Below are 19,606 nucleotides of genomic sequence, written 5' to 3' on the forward strand. Positions count from 1 at the left end.
ATCGGGGCTCCTTTGCTGTGGCCACCACCAGATGCCACAGGATGGGAGGCTGTCCCCTGGCCGGGTTTGAGGCCAGCACTCTTTGGGGCCAGCTGAGGGCCAGGGCGGTCATCAGAGCGTGTGGAAGGGGGTGCTGGGGCCACGGCCACATCTGGCGGGGCTTTGGTGGAAAGGCACTGAGCTGCCTTCTCTCTGTGGCGCTGCGGACTCGGCGCGGCTCTGCTGGTGTGGCAGCCAGCGGGCTCTCTGGGGCCAGGGGCAGCACGGGCTGTGCAGGGGCCGGGCCGGGAGGCGCAGGGGTGCCGGCCACAGCAAGGGTGGGCTCCCTGGGCCTGCAGGTTGAGGATAGGTGGGGTTCTGAGCGTCTGAGCCCTGCTCCCTTCCTGCCCCGCTGCCTTTCAGCCCAGCTCTTCCTTCTGCCTCCGTGGTCCGACCCGTTATTCCCCACCCTGAATGCTTCCCTTCTGCTTCAAGCTCACCAGCTGCCCCCATGGACGCTGCCCTGGTGTGGAGCCCGCTTCGTGTCAGCCTTTGGCCCCTGACGCCACCTTCCACGCCCACTTGGTGACCTGCCATTGTGAAGAACGACAGTAGAGGGCGCTGGACCTACCTGGGGGCCTAGAGAGGGCTTCTGGGGCGTGGCTTAACGGGGATAGCATGGCTTTTGTGGGGGCGTGGCCTCGGGGGTGTGGCTTGAGGGGCGTGGCTTCCCTTGGGTTGTGCACAGGGAGGTGGCAGGGCTGGGCCCGACCCCTCCTACCCCAGACAGAGTCCACCTGGTGGCAGGACACTGCCGTCCACAGGGGCACACCAGAGTGGGGTCTCACTCGGGCCAGGTGGGCTGCAGGCAGCAATTGTAAGAAGAAGAAATGTTCACTCGCGTGTAGATCAGAAGGCTATGAGCACAAGGTCAAGGCCCCCACCCCGCCATCACTCACTCAGTCATTCAACAAACGCCCCCATGTGCAGACAGTCACTTCCGCAGACACCACCAGCCAGACAAGGCCCTGACGGAGGGCTGGGCCTCGGGTGCTGGCCTCGGCTTCCGGCACTGGCCTCAGCCTCCGGCACTGGCCTCGGCCTCCGGCAACCACAGTGGCCCACATTAAAAGAATGAACTATACAAAGGTCCTCAGCTCAATCCTCTCACTAAAGACAGGATCATGTGGGGGTTCCTTCTAAACAGGGATGGAGGGGCAGGGGCTAGAGCAGGGAGGGAGCAGATGAGGCTGGACCGGTGGGGGGGGCCATACCCTGCACCCCGCACCCCCCAGCCGGGACATACCCTGCGCCCCGCACCCCCCAGCCGGGCCATACCCTGCGCCCCGCACCCCCCAGCCAGGACATACCCTGCGCCCCGTACCCCCCAGCCGGGCCATACCCTGCGCCCCGCACCCCCCAGCCAGGACATACCCTGCGCCCCACACTCCCCAGCCGGGCCATACCCTGCACCCCACACTCCCCAGCCGGGACATACCCTGCGCCCCGTACCCCCCAGCCGGGCCATACCCTGCACCCCACACTCCCCAGCCGGGCCATACCCTGCGCCCCGCACTCCCCAGCCAGGACATACCCTGCGCCCCGCACCCCCCAGCCTCTTCCGCACAGAGCGCGTCCCGTCCTCCTAGGCCTGGCTCCTGTCTGTTCCACAAAGCCTGCAAACCCGGGCTTGCCTGCATCCGCCCCGCAGCTCGGCCTAATTCCCTGTGGGCAGATCGCCCAGCCCCCCAGGACGCATGAGCCCTTCGCTGGGGGAGGCCGGGGGAGGGGGGGCAAGTAGGATTCTCCCCTGGGCTGCATCAATCACAGGGTTTGGTGGGGGCTGGCCAGGACCCCCCAAACCCAGTTCTGGACTGGCAGCAGGGTGGGGTCAGGGATTACAGCAGCACCTAAATTACGGGTTCCGAGAGGAAACAAGGCAGGACCAGGGTTTTTGGTTGTCTTTTCCTTCCCAGCTCCTTCCTGCGGTTCAGAGCGTGCCAGGCCCGTGGCTCGGCCTCTGCTTCCCCCGCCCCATCCTCCCCGACTGCCTCTTCAGCCGCCGCCCCACACAAGCCCACCCTGACGCCGCCCTTCCATCTGTCCTGCACCCTCCGTGAGTCTGTCTGACCTCAGGATGGCAGCTGAGGGCCATGTGCCTCAGCAGCCCGCCCGCACCCAGCTCAGCCTCGCCGTGCCGGCAGCTGTGCGAGGCCGGTGGCAGCTGGCAGAGTCCACACAGCCTGGGGTGTAGGGGGACGCCGAGCCTCAGGGCACAGCCTGTGGGAGGCTGGGAGCGAGGAGGCCGACAGGACTGCGGTCTCCTCCTGAGCCTCCTCGCGAGGCTGGGCTCCCACATCCACCCCCCTCGCTGGCTTCCGATGGCCCCCCTGCATCCTGTGCCCACTGCCTGGACGAGGGGGTGGGCACCGCTGCCCAGCTTGTGACTGATGGCGGACAGTTGGCATTTAGAGAAAATTAGGGTCAGAAGGCAGCTAGCATCCAAAGCTTCTTTCTGGTTTCATAAGTGGGGCCCGGCCGCACTGCGGGGTTTAATGAGAGGATCACGGCCCAGAGATCAGGGGCACAGAGATGCTGTGTTCTCGGGAAGGGAGAAGCCGTTCGGCTGGGCCCCGGAGAGCATGGCACACTCAGACAATGTGCTGGGGAGTGGACAAGGGGACAGGCTCGTCCCCAGCTCAGGGTCCCCTGCTCAGCCTCGCTGCCCTCTCACGGAGAAAGCGGCCAGACGCACCCTCACTCCACCAGCGCTCGGCTCAGAGGCTTCCTTCTTGTGGGGCCCCCGTCTAGCACCAGTCAGGCCCTGTGGGCACACCCCTGCCCACAGCGCCAGCCGGATAGCTCACCTGCCTTCCTGCTTAAGAGATATGACAAGAACCACCAGGCTGAGGCTCAGGAAAAAGCTCTGAAACACAGACTACCACACCACTTCCCAGCATGCACCTTCCAGAGTAGCCCAGGCCAGAGCCCACCCTGCCCACCTGGAAGGGTGAGAGGCTGGCTGGACTGACAAGAGGATGAACCACAGGGAAAAGCCTAGAACAATGGACAGATAGTAGGTAGATGGGTGTGTGGAGGGAGGCTGGCTAGATGGGTGAGAGGGGAATGGATGGATGGATGGATGGATGGATGGATGGGGGATGGGTAGATGGATGGATGGATGAATGAATGGATGAATGGATGGGTGGATGGATGAAAGGATGATGGGGGATGGGGTGGATGGATGAGTGGATGAATGGATGAATGGGTGATGGGTAGATGGATGGATGAGTGGAGGGATAGATGGATGGATGGATGGATAGGTGATGGGTAGATGGAGGGATGGGTGGGTGGATGGATGGATGGATGGATGGATGGGTGGATGGTTGGATGGATGAGTGGATATATGGATGGGTGGGTGGATGGATGGATGGGTGAATGGATGGATGAAAGGGTAGGATGGATGGATGGATGGATGGGTGGATGGATGGGTGGATGGATGGATGGGTGTTGGGTGAATGGGTGGATGGATGGATGGATGGGTGGATGGATGAATGGGTGGATGGATGGATGGATGGGTGAATGGATGGAAAGATGAATGGATGGATGGATAGATGATGGATGGATGGATGGATAGATAGATGGGTGAATGGATGGAAAGATGAATGGATAGATGGATAGTTGGATGGATGGATGGATGGATGAGTAGGTGGATGAATGGAGGAGTGGATGGATGGATGGATGAGTGGATGGATAGATAGATGGGTGAATGGATGGAAAGATGAATGGATGGATGGATAGTTGGATGGATGGATGGATGGATGGATGGGTAGGTAGGTGGATGAATGGAGGAGTAGATGGATGGATGGATGAGTGGATGGATAGATGAATTGATGGATGGATGGATGTACAGATAAATGGATGGATAGATGGATGGATAGATTGGAGGATGGAAGATGGACGGATGGATGGAATTCCTGATGCCCCATGCCTGCCTTGTCTCTCAGCAACTCGACCCCTGTGCAGGGCGCTGACCCCGAGGACCTGTCCAGTCAGGCTCTGGGCTGCTCCAGGACAGAGCTGCCGCTGGGTCTTGGGACGAGGGCCATGGACACGGCTGAGTGGCCACCGTGAATGGCGGGTCCTGGGCGTGGGGCACCGCTGTGGATGGTGGGTCCTGGGCATGGGCGCTGCTGTGGACGGCGGGCCCTGGGCGTGGGGCACCGCTGTGGATGGTGGGTCCTGGGCATGGGCGCTGCTGTGGACGACGGGCCCTGGGCGTGGGGCACCGCTGTGGACGGCAGGCTTTGGCGTGTAGGGGGAGGGGGATGAGGCCCAGCCCCCTGTCCAAGCTCCTGGTGGCTATGCAGGGCCCAGTCCCAGGCCTAGCTCCCGAAGCTGAGGGGTCCTGGGTCCCGTGGTGGAGCTTGCGGGCTTCTGTAAGCATGGGGGTTGGGAAGGAGTGCGCCATCAGCAGTGCCATCCCTGAGCCGCGGGAAGCCCTGGAAAGCCGCAGGGGACCCTGCTCGGAGGCAGCAGGCAGGGCCACCATGGGGTTCAGGGTAAATATGGCAGACGAAGCAACAGCAGGTGCCATCTCCCCCAGAGGCCAGAGGCCAGCACTGGACGGAGCCAGGGGTGGGCCGGGGCCTGGCTCCGCAGGCCCCAGGCGGGCACAGCGAGGAGTGGGGAGGGCCCAGGAGTCTGCCTGTGTGGGGCCCTGGAGGCCAACCACCCGTGTTCAGGTCCTGACTGGGATTTGTGGAGCACAGGTTAACTTGACTTCAAACGCATAACTAGCTGGGTATAGTGGTCCACAGCTATGATCCCAGAGCTTGGCAGCTGGGGCAGGAGAAGTGAGTGCCAAGCCGTGAGACCATACCTAACACACACACACACACACACACACACACACACACACACACACATACACACACGACCATACCTTACAGATCACACACACACACACACACACACACACATACACACACGACCATACCTTACAGATCACACACACACACACACACACACACGACTATCCCTTACAGATCACACACACACACACACAGACACACACACGACTATCCCTTACAGATCACACACACACACACACACACACACACACAAAGACCATACCTTACAGATCACACACACACACACAAGATCATACCTTACAGATCACACACACACACACACACACACACACACACACACACGACTATACCTTACAGATCACACACATACCATGAGACCATACCTTACAGATCTCTCTCTCTCTCTCTCTCACACACACACACACTCACACACACACACACACAAGACCATACCTTACAGATCACACACATACCATGAAACCATACCTTACAGATCACACACACACACACACACACACACACACACACACACACACACACAAGACCATACCTTACAGATCACACACATACCATGAAACCATACCTTACAGATCACACACACACACACACACACACACACACACACACACACACGCTGTTAGGAGTCATAAAGCTCTATTATCTTTGGTGAGTAGGATTATGGGTAAACTCTTTTCCCTTCAGTATGTTCGATGTTTTCTATAACAACCACATATTCCCATAAAGGAGAAAACAAACTTTTGAAACAGTGTCTATGTGTCTCTGGCATCTGCCCCTGGAGATGGCAGCCATGGCCTGTGAACAGTTAAAATCAGCAGACACCAGAAAAGCCCAGAAGGTCTCCATCCTTAGGAATGCACCAGAAGCCTCACAGAAGCTTAGCACAGGAGCAGCCCTCCCCTCTCCCCTCTCCCCTCTCCCCTCTCCCATTCCTCTCCTCTCCACTAACCTCTTTTCTTTCCCCCTCCCCTCTTCTCCCCTCAACCCTCCCCATTCCTCCCTCCCCCTTTCCCTCCCTCTTCCCTCTTCCTTGCCCTGCCCTCTCTCCTCTCCCTCTCCTTCCCCTCTCCCCTCCCACTGTCCCCCAGATTATCACCAATTTTACACTGAGCAGGATTTGCACTCTTCAGCTAAGCTAAAGGGAAGAATGTATGAGCCGTGCAAAGAAGGGCGTCTCTTAGCCTTCCTTGTTGATGCCCGAGTGGCTCTGGGCTCTGGGTGCCAGCGATTTCACAGCCCCATCAGTCTGCCAGCCTGAGCCAGACCTACAGCATGCCACACTCCAGGACAGCCTCCCCCTCCCCCCCCCATCCCGCAGGTCATGTGCAGATTTGGTGGAACCATGCTGCCCTGCACCCCACGAACTTCTATTCATCTCTCAATACCTGCCACCAGGAAAGCTGTCACCTGGACCACCCCCACAGAGCCTGCTCTGATTTACCAGCTAGACGTGACAGCTGCCCCACGGTGCCTGGCCAAGTTCCCAACATGCATCACTTGATGTCTATTACTCCTCCAGTTCTGGAAAGTTCTAATATACAAACGTGTCCGGTTCCCTTCGGGTCCCATTCACTTCTGGTAGAAACTCGGCACATGGTTCTCACTGATACTCACTCTTCAGTCCTAACAGCCAGATAAAGAAGGGACGAGTGGCTATTTTCCTCTCGTGCTGCCCGGAGGGTCTGTCTCCCCCAGCGCCCAGCCTGGCTCTGCTCACCGCTGTACCCAGCCCCCCTCCCGTGCCCAACTGGGAAACTAATTTCCTGCCGGTCAGGGGGCATCAGTATGCAGCCCTGCTCGGCACTCTGGGAGATTAATCAGGCCATTTGTATGCACCAGGCGGGGCCCAGAGCTGGGAAGGACGCCCCGGCCCACAAACTTTCCTCCCCACAAGCTCCAAATCCAATAACCACAAATCACCCATCTCATTCCCCTCCTGAAGTTAAGCCACAAAGTGCCCTGCCAGCCCCACACCTAGTGTTTGCCAGGGACGCGGTGGCGAGCCCGGAATCAAGGTGTGAGCCCACCCTGCCTCCCTCCCGAAGCCCAGCACACTTGCTGCTTCTGAAATCCCTTCTCAGGGAGCCCAGAACCTGCCCACCCCTTCCCAAGGGTAGACAGCATTGAAAACCAGGTTTGAACCCAGTTTAGTACCCTGTTTAGGACCAGGCTGTGCAGGGAAAGTCCCGCTCCTGCCCCCGGGGCTCCGAGGCCCTGCCCACTCCTGCAGGTTTGACAACCCCCCCTTCCCCCCAGGACTTCCAACCCGGGCAGGAGCAAGCCTTCCCGCCAGCCCCCGGCTGCCACGGCCTCTGCCGGGCCTGTGGCTCTGGGCCTGGAAGCTTCCCACAGGACAGGCCCACGCCCAGCCCCTGCCGGTGCCATGAGACCACGGCTTCTCCTCTGGTCGTGGTACAGGAGAAACCGAGGCTCCTGCCCCCCCCATCATCATGCACCAGAAGCCTGCAGGACAGTCACCCCCTCCCCAGGCCCCAGGCCGCCTTCCCACCCTTCACAGCCTCCCAGAGTGCAGAGCGCACAGAGCCAGGCTCCACCCCAACCCCCTCCTGGGGGCGTGCTGTCTTTTCTGGAAGGTTCACTCCAACTCCTCACAACTATGGCAGACGCCGGCAAGTATAGCATGGAACCCGCCAGATTCCTACTCTGCCCAGCTGCCACGCGGCAATGGGGAAACAGAGGCAGCCGCACGGCACCTCTCGGAGGTCTGGCTGGATGTGATAGGTAGGTCCAGGTCAGTGCTACAGGTTCAACCGTGCCTGGGCGCCAGGGGCTAGGGTCCTAGGCAGTGGGGGTGGGGTGGGGGGAGGGGGGAGGGCTGCACTCCCCCCGTGGGCTTCATCCTCGGTGAGTGTGACACTCAGGAGACGGGACGCCTGCCCTGGGCTCCATACGGCCTAGAGGTGTGAAAGGCCACTGTTCCATTTGCTTTTTCCCTCAGGCCTTCCTACTGGGGTGTAAGTGTATTGTGGGTCCACTTCCCCCCACAAACCCCACAGCCCCCACAGCCGCCGGGCAAGGGGTCTGAGTGACCAGGCTGGGCCCAGAGGTCAGGTCCAGGCCAGCCGCCAGGAGGGAGCTGGCCCAGGGGATGGAGGACAGAGGACAGAGGATGGAGGACAGGGGTCGGGGGATGGAGGACAGAGGATGGAGGACAGGGACGGGAGATGGAGGACAGAGGATGGGGATGGGGGATGGAGGACAGAGGATGGGGGATGGAGGACAGGGTTGGAGGATGGAGGATGGGGGGGTGGAGGACAGAGGATGGAGAACGGGGGATGGGGGATGGGGGACGGGCGGGTTCCACGTCTCCTTTCCTATTCTGCGACTGAAGCCAGGCCCTTCACCGTCGACGGGAAAACGAGAAGGCTGTAATTATTTTATTAGGGACTAGGAAATGAGGAGTGATTTAATTTGGGGGTGAACGGCACCGCTGCTTGCCTCGTGGCTTCCTCCGACCTGCCCTCACCCCTCTCTGATTCTCTCTGACATTCCTGGCAGGACATCTCCAAGACGGTTCTGGAAGACGTTGGCTGTGACCTCCCCTGGCAGGAAATGGGGAGGCTACGAGGAGGCGGGAGGAGGAGGAGGGAGGGCAGGGTGCCTCCCGTGCGCACGCAGGCACGGACGTTCCTGTCCGGAGCGTGGTCATGCGAGCCACGGGCAGGGCCAGGCCGAGGCCGCGCGTGGGACACACGGGGCTGGCGGGGCAGAGGCCGCTGTCCCTAAACGCCCTCCCCACGTCCTGCGGGCGCAGACCGGGAAGGGCATGACTGACACTCGGCCCTCTCCTGTCGGGCGCCCTCCACCCCCGACGCGTGGCTGCCCCTCACAGCCTCACCTGCTCTCTGGGTGGCGGGAGGAAGAGCACACGTTGAACTGAATTCCAGGATGGAGAATTTCCAGGCATTTCCTCAGTTCCTGCCACCGCGGTCCCTGCAGGCTCCTGCCCTGGGGTGGGGCCCGGGCGGGGTGGCTCCTGAGGCCCCGGGGGAGAGGGGGTGACTGTGGATCAGTCAGGGGGGCAGGCAGACCCGAGGGCAGGTCACAACCCGGAATCCATCTCCTCAGGCCTGGACCTCTGGGGTGGGTGAGGAGGGTGACACAGGACGGGGACACAGAGGTGACACAGAGGGCGGAGGGGCGCCACCCACCCAGCCACAAAGGCTCAGCGTGGGGAGCCATGGGGGCCGCTGGCCCCGGGCACACCATCCACCGATCCAGCATTAATTAGCCACCAACTGCGTCCCTGTCCAGGGCCGCAGGCTGGCGGGGGAGAGCGCAGGCCGACAGGGGAGAGGGCAGGCCGACAGGGGAGAGGGCAGGCCCGCAGGGGAGAGGGCAGGCCCACAGGGGAGAGGGCAGGCCCACAGGGGAGAGGGCAGGCCAGCAGGGGAGAGCACAGAAAACCAACAGCCCTGGCTCCCGGGGAGCAGGCCAGTACCTCTGCCTCTGGCCAGGTCCACCCAAAACGAAGAGGCACAGGAAGGCTCCACACCCGCTAGTCTGGGAGTTCTAGACCACCTTGAGATTCTGAGAATGCACTGAGAGGGAAGAAGGAGAGAAGAGAAAGGGAGGAAGGAGGGGGCGGACAGAAGCAGATAGGAAGGAGGGAGGGAAAGACAGGGAGAAAAGAGGGAGTAAGGAAAGGAAGGAGGGAGGAAAGGATGAAGGGAAAGATGGAAGTGGGAGGGGGAAGGAGGAGGGAAGGAATGATAGAGGGAGAGGAAATAATGAAAGGAAGGTGGGAGGGAGGGCAGGAGGGAGGAAAGAGGAAGGGAAAGGGGAAGGATACATCCAGGGAAGGAAGAAAAGCACCAAGAAAGAGAGGAAAAGAGGAAGGAGGGAGGAAGGAAGGAAGGAAGGAAAACCAGAAAAACGAGATGACAGAAACATGGTGCAAGGTGCTGGTGCCCGGGCTGGAGCTGAGGAAAGCCGTCTGACCGGCGAGACTCGGCTCTTCCATCTGTGAGATGGGTCAGACACGCCCCTGCCATTGCTGGCCTGTGGCTGGTGAGAGGGAGGGTCAGCCCAGGGCAGGCCCTGGCACAGCGCTCCCCTCGGCCAGGGAACGTGGCCTTTCCCTCCTGTCTAGCCGGGCAGGCAGAGGATGTGCGTCCCGGGGCTGGGTGGGATGTGGGGGATGATCAGGATGCTGGGGGGGAGGGAGGAGGGCGGCTGAGGCCCAGGGTGCAGATCCAGCGGCCCAGGCCTCAACTCCAGCTCAACTGAACTTCCCAATGCTCAGCGCCCTGCCTGCAAAGCACTGGGGGGGGGGCCGGATTCATGTGCATTCCACATGCTGGGGCCTTCCCCGGACCTTCTTCCTCCTTTGACCCCTCCAGGCACAACCAGGACCGGGGTGTACAGCTACGGGAAGGCTCAGAGGCCTCAGGACGCCGGGCAGAGCAACCGGCCCGCTGGCCCTCAGTGCCGTCCGCCCTGGGACCCTGGGGCCTCCTCCCCTTCACAGGAGCAGAGACGAAGCCCCTCTTCACAGACGCCCCATGCCCGGGCCCCAGAGCCACGCCAGTGGAAAGGAAAAACCTTTGCCCTGGGATTGCATGCCACATCCAAGGCCATGCCTGTTTCCCCAGAGGGAAAGGCCTCCAACCCCGTAGACTTGATGTTCAAATACCTTGACAGCCACTGGCTGCCCCCCCCCCCCACGCCTCTGCCCTCCAGGCCTCTGCCTGGCCTGTCCGTCCCCAGCCCTGCTTGAGTCTCCCTTCACCCCTGCCCTCTCTCCCCACCCACAGCCGTGGCCGCATTCTCGGTGCCTACACCCGGGCGCCGGCCTCTCCCCTGGTGTCACAACAGCAGCTGGACCGGTCTGTCCACCTGCACCCATCCATCCTGGCCATCTGCCCAGTCATGTAAGCCAAAAGTCCTTCGTGGGCCCACACACACGCTTTCTCTCACTGTGCACAGAAAGCCGGCAGCAGCCGCCCCTGGAGCATCTATCAGCCCCAGCCCCTCCCCGCTCCCCATCACCACACTCACCCCTGCTCAGGCCTCCCTCATCCCTGCACCACCTGCCACAAGACCTTTGCACATGCTGGCCCCCGCTTGGAGCATGTACGTGTGCACACACACGTGCGCACACGCACACACCCCCCCCCCCGGCTTCTCTCACACCTTTGCCAAACCCTCAAACACTACTGAGTCACCCAGGCCTCCACGGGCCACACTCGCGCTCCTCCCAACCTACAGGATTTCGGTCTCGCCCGCCATGTTCTTCTGTTATGGCACCTGTGCTTGTGCCTGGTCTCGGCTTCCTCCCCCGGAGTGCGAGGTTCCCGTCTGTGTTGTTAACACAAATGTTCCCAGTGCCTGCCTGGACCTGGCACTGCACAGGTGTCAGGAAGTGATGAGACTGACAGCCCAAAGGAAAGAAACAGAGCCAACAAGGGTCCGGCATCGCTGTCCCCTTCCACGTGGGAAGCGTGGGAAGCGGGCCTCGCCTTCCTCTGCCCCCCCCTTCAGATAACCGACCATGCACACGGGCGGGGCCTTGGCCGCTTCCTCCCGCCCCCTCCTCCCGGGTGGGTGGCCCAGTGAGACCTGTGAAGCCCTGGGATCTGCTATCTGCAGCCACTGCCAGGCTTGGAGCCCGGGGAGCTCCCGAAGCCCAGAGAGGCACGGGACCCAGAACTGGGGCAGAGCCACCCTGCATCTGCAGAAGATGGGAGATGTCCAGCCAGCGTTGGGGGCTGGGGTTTGTGCCTGGGATCCCCCCCCCCCCCGCAAACAGGGAAGGTCTACAGTATGGCCAGGAGTTCCCAAAGGCGGAGCCTCAGCACCTCACCCCTACCCCAGCTCCACGCCTCGGTGAGGGAGAAGCGTCACAGATGCCCAGGCTGGGGTTCCGGGTGCCCTGCCATCCCCCGGGGGCCTGGCTCCAGTCCTCCCGGACTCCCAGGACGGAGGGCCAGACCCAAACCCCAGCATGGAAGAGGAGCTTTAGCGATGCTGTTTTCACATAGGGAAGAAGTCAAACTGTCCCTGTTTGCTGACCACAAGATCTTCTATCTAAGAGACCTGAGGGATTCCACCCTTCCCCAGCTCCTAGACCTGAGAGGTTCCACCCCGCCCCCCAGCTCCTAGAGATGATCAACAACCTTGGCAAAGCAGCAGAATACAAGATTAACCCACAGAGATCAGCAGCCTTTCTGTATACAAGGTACAAGCAGAGAGGGAAATCACGGAAACATTGGCATTCACCTCAGAAAAAAATGAAAATATTTAGGAATAAACCTAACCAAGGAAGCAAAAGACCTCTACAGCGGAAACTATAAAAAGAAATAGAAGACATCAGGAAATGGAAAGACTTTCATGTTCATGGATAGTAGACTTCACATTGTGGAAACAGCCACACCACCAAAGGTGACTTGTAAACAAAATCCCAATGAGATAGAGAGATGGAGAAAATAATCCAAAACTTCATATGGAACAACAAAAATCCTGGAATAGCCAAAGCAATTCTAGACCCCTCCCCCCAAAATTAATGCTGGTGGTATCACAATCCCAGACCCCAAGCTGTACTACAGAGCTACAGTAACAAAAACAGCTTGGTATTGACACAAAACAGACCAGAAGATCAATGGAATAGACTAGAAGTCCCAGAAATAAAGCCATATACCTGATTATTTGATATTTGACAAGGGAGCCTGTTTGTCACCACGCACCAGAATCACCTCAAAGTAGATCAAAGATGTCAACATCAGATCTGGAACTTTGAAACTACTGCAAGATGGAGTAGGAGAAACATTAGAACTCATAGATATAGGTAGGAACTTTTTTGAAGAGTCCCGAGTACACCAAAAATAGGAGAGAGACTTGACAAATGGGATTACATTAAGATAAAAAACAGTTTCTGTACAGCAAAGGACACAGCACTAAACTATCCAACAGACTGGGGAAAATCCTCACCAGCAGTTCATCTGACAAAGACCTAATGTCCAAAATACACAAGGAGCTCAAGAAACTAACACCTCCCCAAACTAACAAACCAATCAATAATTAGGCAAAAGAATTAAGGAGAGACTTCTCAGAAGAAGCAAGAATGGCAAATGGACACACAAGGAAATGCTGAACATCCCTGGCCATAAAGGAAATGCAAATCAAAACAACTCTGAGATTCCAGCTCACCCCAGTTAGATTAGCCAACATCAAGAATTCAAACAACAAACGCTGGTGGAGACGTGGGGAGCACTGTTGCTAGGAGTTTGAACTAGTATAACCACTCTGGACAGCAGTCTGGAGGTTCCTCCAAGAACGAAACATAGCCAAACCACTGTGGGCATCTACCCTGATCCTTACAAGTCAGGATACAATAAAACACTCACACATCCAGATGCCCTACAACAGATGAGTGGATCGATAAAATGTGGTACCTACACACAATGGAATGTTACTCATCCTTTAGAAAGAGTAAGATGATGTCATCTGCAGGGAAATGGATGGATCTAGAACAAATTGTGCTAAGTGAGGTCAGCCAAGCTCAGAGAGACAAAAGATGAATGTTTTCTCCCATCAGTGGAAGCTCGATCTAAAACAGAACTGGGCATGATAAGCTATGCAGGCTCTAGGCATTCATGCACGCAGTCCAGCTAAAGGAGGAACACAAGTCTGAACATTTAAATGCTAGGTATCAAAACCTATTCCAGGAGATGGAAACGTGGGTTTTTTGGTTGCTGGTGGTAGTTCCACACAGGGCACTTCGCCCCTTCCACTCCACTCACTGACCCGGCCTGGGGGGAGGATTGGCTTGTGGCCCTGGGAGGGGCGAAGCAGCCTGTGCCCCACATCACAGAAGACAAGCAAGGCCTGGACGTGACTAAGGTGAGGGGAGCTGTGAGGGGGCCCAGCCTGGGAGACAAGCAGGCAGCACAGGGCAGCACCGCGGATGCCGGGCAGGGGTGAGGGTGGAGGGCAGTGTTGTGTCAGCACTGCCCTTCTCAAGTCTGATACGTGCTCTGTGATAAGAGTGAATGCCCTTGCCTTTGGTAAAGACACGCTGAAGAAGTGGGGCCGAGGAGCTGGCCGTGATTGGTCACGTCTGCAATCCCAGCGACTTGGGAGGTAGAGATGGGGGGTGGAGATCACGTTACTGACTGATAATGGGCTGGGCACAGTGGTGGCGGTGGCCCATGCCTGGCGTCCAAGTACAAATGTGAGATGTTGAAAACAAGACCCTAACGAAAGCAAATAGTGTTGAGCCGGGGGCTCGAGTGCCAGAGTGCTTGCCTAGCAAGTACGAGGTCCTGAGTTAAAACACCAGTAATGTCAAATAAGTGAACAAATAGATAAATAAGGCAAAGGAAAAAAATCTACAGTAATAGTTGCTGGGTTATGAAAAATATATTTAAGTATGTATGTGTATGGACAGATGATGGATGGATGATGGATGGATGGATGAGGAATTGGATGGATGATGGATGGGTGAATGGATGGATGAATAGATGGATGAATGGATGGATGGATGAATGGATGGATGGATGGTGGATGGATGAATGGATGGATGGATGAATAGATGGGTGAATGGATGGATGGATGAATGGATGGATGGATGGTGAAAAGATGAATGGATGGATGGATGGATGAATAGATGGATGAATGGGTGGATGGATGAATAGATGGATGGATGGATGAGGAATGGTTGGATGGATGAGGAATGGATGGATGATGGATGGGTGAATGGATTGATAGATGATGGATGGATAAATGGATGAATGGATGGATAGATAAATGGATGGATGATGGATGGATGAATGGATGGATGGATGAGAAGAAAGGAAGGGGTTATAGGTGTATCTGGGATACATGGGAGTTTCTGGTACTCTTTTCACAATTACCTTTTAATTGAGAAGCCATGTCCAAAAAATCCCATAATCCCCCATGGCCCAATCAGAATAGTTCAGATTTCCTGTCCCGTTCCTGGTTCTGAGCTCCTCCAGCGCTGGGGACCTTGCAAGCGACAACCCTTTTCTACTGGCGAGTGCCTTGGGTCACGTCCGAGGGGCTCTGCCCACTCATGATGGGGCTAGCCTCCAGAACCTTCTCACCCCAACACACGGCCTCCAGGAACAGCCAGGACGCCGGGGATTCAACTCCATAGACTCTTGGGCAAGATTTGGAGATTTGGGGTTCCCACAAGAGGAGCTGGAGGGCGGTACACCCCTGCCCGGTCCCTCCATGCTGTGCCTTGCCCCGGGCTGCTCCCAGCCGGGTCCCGGAGCAAATGGCCAGGCCCGGAGAGGGGGCATGGGTGAAGCAGGGGTGAAATGGGGGGGCAGATTCCTCCTTTGGTTGAGCCCGCACCTCGTGGGTCTGCGTGAACGGTGGTTAGCGAGCATCAGGACCCGACGCTGCATTGCCAGATGCTGGGTTGGCAAGCGCAGGGTATCAACCACACCCCAAGCGAAGCAGGGGTGGCGCCTGGTCCCCCAAAGTCCCCGGGGGGTACGTGCCATGTGACTGGGCTGCAGCTGGCTTGGGATCAGCCCAGCGGAGATGGGGAGATGCTGTACCGGCCCCCCAGCCGGAAGGGACACACACCATCCAGAAGGGCATGGACAGGCCCGGGAGCCCTCGTCCACCCCATGCAGCCACCAAGAGTGGTGGGCCAGAGATGCGCTTACTAAGCGGCCATTGTGCTAGGTGGGAGTGGAGAACGTTCCAGAATCTGTGGGATGACCTGGGGACTAAGGGATCGAAACAAACTGGAGGGATGAGCTGGGGCTGCCAGGCTGGGCCCTCCCCCAGCCCCGGCCGGGTCTGGTCCTTGTGGGAGCCGCGGGCGGGCGTGTGCCAGCACATCGCGCCCAGCACATCTAGATAAGGCACCAGCTCACCAGCCGCACCTCCTCAGAAACTCGCAGGGCTGGTCCTCCGCCCTGCAGCTGAAAGTGGACTGTCTCCTCCCTGGCCCTCAGGGATCAGAGGCCATGAAGTCATGTAAGGGGTTCAGCGAACCCCACTCGACGTTCCCTGAGCCATCCCTGCCCCGGCCACAAAGCTGGAGGCGGCAGGCTCTTCCGCCACCCGCGACGCCCACGTGTGGGGCTGGCGCCCCGAGGCATGCAGGGGCCTGTGAGCCCCAGCGGGGCCCCTGACCCGTCCACGCCCCGCGGGAGCCCGGCGGAGGTGGACAGCCATGCTGCAATCAGGCCAAGGGCGAGGCCAGCTCCGGAATTCTCCAGACACCTGCACTGTTTGCCCGGTGCCTACGCGCTTGCCTAACGTCGATTTCAAAAACTAAGGAATGAAAAATAAAGATAACACACAACCTAACGATAAAACAAACTCCTTCTGTCCATCTGGACCGTCCGCAAATGCTCAACTCCTGTCTTCTGGGGACCAGCCCACGCTTAGCCTTTGATAGAAATTTCCAGAATGAAGAAACCTACGGGATCTGGAAGTAGCCGCCCTCGCGCACACACGCAGTGTGAGGTCGAGAGCTCATTTCTCTCCAGCAGCCTGGGCCTCTGAACGATGAGATCTGTTTCCCCCAGGCTTGCAGGGCCTGCCCCAGAAACAGGGCTGCGAGGTCACATGAGAAACCAGCCCCTGGAGCCGGGTGCCGTGGCTCAGGCCTTTAATCCCAGCCACTGAGGAGTTAGCAATCAGGAGGATTGAAGTACCAGCTGGCTCAGGAAGGGAATTAAGAAAAAAGCAAGACCCTACCTGAAAAATGACTGAAAGCAAATAGGGGCTGCTGCGTGTGGCTCCAGTGGGAGAGCACCTGCCCAGGAAGCGCAAGGCACTGAGTTCAAAACCCAGTACCATAGGGAGGGAGAAAGACAGGGAGGGAGAGAGTAAGAGAGGGAGGAGGAGGAGAGGGAGAGGGAGGGAGAGAGGAAGAAAGAGGAGGGGGGAAAGAAAAGAAAGGGAGGGGAGGAAAAAAAAGAAGGGGGAAGGGAGGGAGAGGAGGAGGAAGGAGGGGGAGGGAGGGAAGAAAAGTGGAAGTTCAGCCCCCCTCCACCACGTGGCACAGACTGCCTTTCTGCCCTTCCCCAGGCAGGAAGAGGGCAGAGCGACTCCCCTCCCCGGAGCCGCGTTCCAAGGTCCCATGCGAGGCTGGGCCTCACAAGCACCCCAGGGGGACCAGCAGCAGCACCTGGCGGAGAGGGCGTGCGGAAGCTGGGTCAGGTCAGGGGAGGGGGGACTCCCCCCGGCCCCCCGCCCGGAAGCAGAGGCCCAGAGCTGACAGAAGCCAGGTTCACAAAGAAACCCAGCAAGAAAGCATTTGCGCAGGGGAGAAGAGGGGCGGACGGAAGGCGTCTGGGCGTGGGCGCTGCCCCACAGAGGCCAGGGGACAGGCCCGGGAGGCCGGTGTGGCCCCAGCAGGGGCGGGCTCTGAGTCAGGCGGGGCGGGGCATGCAGGTGCACCCAGCCTCTTCTACTCTGGCTAGGAGGCCAACTGGGTTTATTCGGCAGCCAGGCAGCCGACGGCACCGGACGGGCAAGCCAGCGGCAGCATGCTGTGTACCCTGCTTCTCCTGCCCGGCCTCCTGGGGGCCATGGCCGGCCCCATCTCTGTCCCCCAGGAGTGTGCCAAGGGCTCCCAGGTGTGGTGTCAGGACCTGCGGGCTGCAGTGAGGTGCGGGGCGGTGGCGCACTGCCAAACGGCGGTCTGGAGCAAGCCCACCGCCAGATCCCTGGCCTGCACCGTGTGCCAGGACGTGGTGACGGCGGCCGGCAACGGGCTGAACCCCAACGCCACGGAGTCAGACGTGCTGGCGTCCGTGATGAAGACCTGTGCCTGGCTGTCGGGCCAGGAGTCCGCAGCCCGCTGCCAGGGGATGGTGGATGCGCACGGCGCGGTGGTGCTGCGCATGCTCGCCAGGGGCCGGGGCGGCGCGTCGGCGCCGGTCTGCTCCTCCCTCACCCTGTGCGAGCCTCTGCAGCGGAAGCTGGCCGCCCCGGGGGCGCCGCTCACCCGGGAGGCCGCGTCGGAAGTGGTGGCCCCGTTCATGGCAAAGGGGGCCCTTGGCTTCTACCCCCCGCCGATGCCCGGCGCTGCCGCCGCCGCCGTGTGTGCAGACTGCGTCGGGCTGATCTCCCGGCTCCAGGCTGCGCTGGGATCCAACATGACCTTGGCGGAGGCCAGCGTCGTCCAGGGACAGTGCGCTCCCCTGGGACCCGGCCTGAGGGCTCTCTGCCAGAACTACCTCAGCCAGCTGCTGGCCCCCGCCGAGCAGACGCTCCAGCTCCTCGCCCCGAGGGACATCTGCGGGCAGGGCGGCTTCTGTGAGGACAGGCCGGGCCCCGCCCCGCAGCCGGCGCGGGTGGCCGCCGTGGACGGGGTCCCCTCCTTGGAGCTGGCGCTGCCGGCCAAGAACGAGATGCAGATGACGTCCGGCCTGACCTGTGATGTGTGCCTGGACGTGATCCAACAGGTGGACCGTTGGCTCATGACCAACAGCACGGAGGCCATCATCAGCCACGCCCTGGAGCGCGTGTGCTCCTTCATGCCGGCGTCCGTGGTCCGGCAGTGCGTCACGCTGGTGGACACCTACAGCCCCTCTCTGGTGGAGCTGGTGACCAGAGTCACGCCCGAGAAGGTGTGCACGGCCCTCCGCCTGTGCAGCAACCCCAGGCGGGCGCGGTCTCTGGCGGCCGCTCCGGACGCGGCGCCCTCGCCGCTGCTGGACGAAGAGAACCAGGGCAGCTTCTGCGCCACCTGCAAGAACGTGCTGGGCGTCTCCTCGCAGAACCTGGACCGCAGGGCCACCAAGCGGGACATCCTGAGCGCCTTCAAGGGCGGCTGCAGCATCCTGCCCCTGCCCTACCTCACCCAGTGCAACCACTTCGTCATCCAGTACCAGCCCGTGCTCATCGAGAGCCTCAAGTTCCTCATGGACCCCACGGCCGTGTGCAAGAAGATCGGGGCCTGCCACGGCTCCCGGACGCCGCTCCTGGGCTCCGACCAGTGCGTGCTGGGCCCCAGCTTCTGGTGTAAGACGGAGGAGGCAGCCGAGATGTGCGATGCCCTGCAACACTGCCGGCGCTTCGTGTGGAAGGTGGCGCACCCCCACAGCGAGGGCCAGCCGTGACCGGGACCCTGCGGCCGGCCGGGGCGTCCTGCGTTCCCCGGGGCCTCGGAGGTGGGTACCGTCCCCAGCCCCATACCATAGCTGGGGGAGAGTGGCATCTCTCCTTCTCTCCTCGGGAGCTCTGTCTACGCCTCTGTCACTCGGCCCTGCCCATACCGATGCCCCCAAAAGACTAGAAATGCACCCCGCCTGCCCAGGCCAGGGCTGCCGGCAGGGGGAGGGGAGAGGCCAGGGCCTTGGGCCACAGCTCACCCTGGGGTCTCCGGGGGGGGGGAGTCTGGGCTTTGGCCACAGTCCCAGAGGGGTGCTTAGACTTTAGAGGTCTCACCACGGGGGACCCTGTCCTCTTACTCTTTCTGCCACCCCAGTGCTGAGTCAAAGTATCAGCACGCACCCCAAATCAGGAGCGGAAAATGTGTGGGCTCGAGCCTGGGCGGCAGCGTTGGAGGAGTCCTCGGTGGGCATGGCCAGTGGCCCTGCCGTGGGCACGCCCCCTCCAAGGCCGCTTTCTGATTGGTGGATGGAGCGCTCTGCTGGGCCCCCCCCATATACCCAGCAGGGGTGGTGGGGTGCACAGGGCGTCCGGCTGTGTGATAATTGTATAAAGCACAAACACTCTCCTGACGGTGCCGGCTGTGTTTATTGTCACAGCAGGCT

General features: G+C 59.9%; 1 protein-coding gene across 1 annotated transcript; it reads left to right on the forward strand.

The window, feature by feature from the left end:
- Positions 1-17,371: 17,371 nt before the first annotated feature.
- On the forward strand, positions 17,372-19,114 carry LOC138808191 (proactivator polypeptide-like 1). Its single transcript, XM_069994163.1, has one exon. It carries the CDS (start codon positions 17,372-17,374, stop codon positions 18,947-18,949), a length of 1,578 nt encoding a protein of 525 aa, XP_069850264.1. The 3' UTR covers positions 18,950-19,114.
- Positions 19,115-19,606: the final 492 nt, after the last annotated feature.

Source organism: Dipodomys merriami, unplaced genomic scaffold (genome assembly GCF_024711535.1).
Source record: "Dipodomys merriami isolate MVZ:Mamm:240054 unplaced genomic scaffold, mDipMer1.0.p SCAF_446, whole genome shotgun sequence".
NCBI classification, from domain to species: domain Eukaryota; kingdom Metazoa; phylum Chordata; class Mammalia; order Rodentia; family Heteromyidae; genus Dipodomys; species Dipodomys merriami.

Bases quoted from the DNA above. Each gene is read 5' to 3' on its own strand.
- LOC138808191 (XM_069994163.1), top strand. From the start codon at position 17,372: ATGCTGTGTACCCTGCTTCTCCTGCCCGGCCTCCTGGGGGCCATGGCC.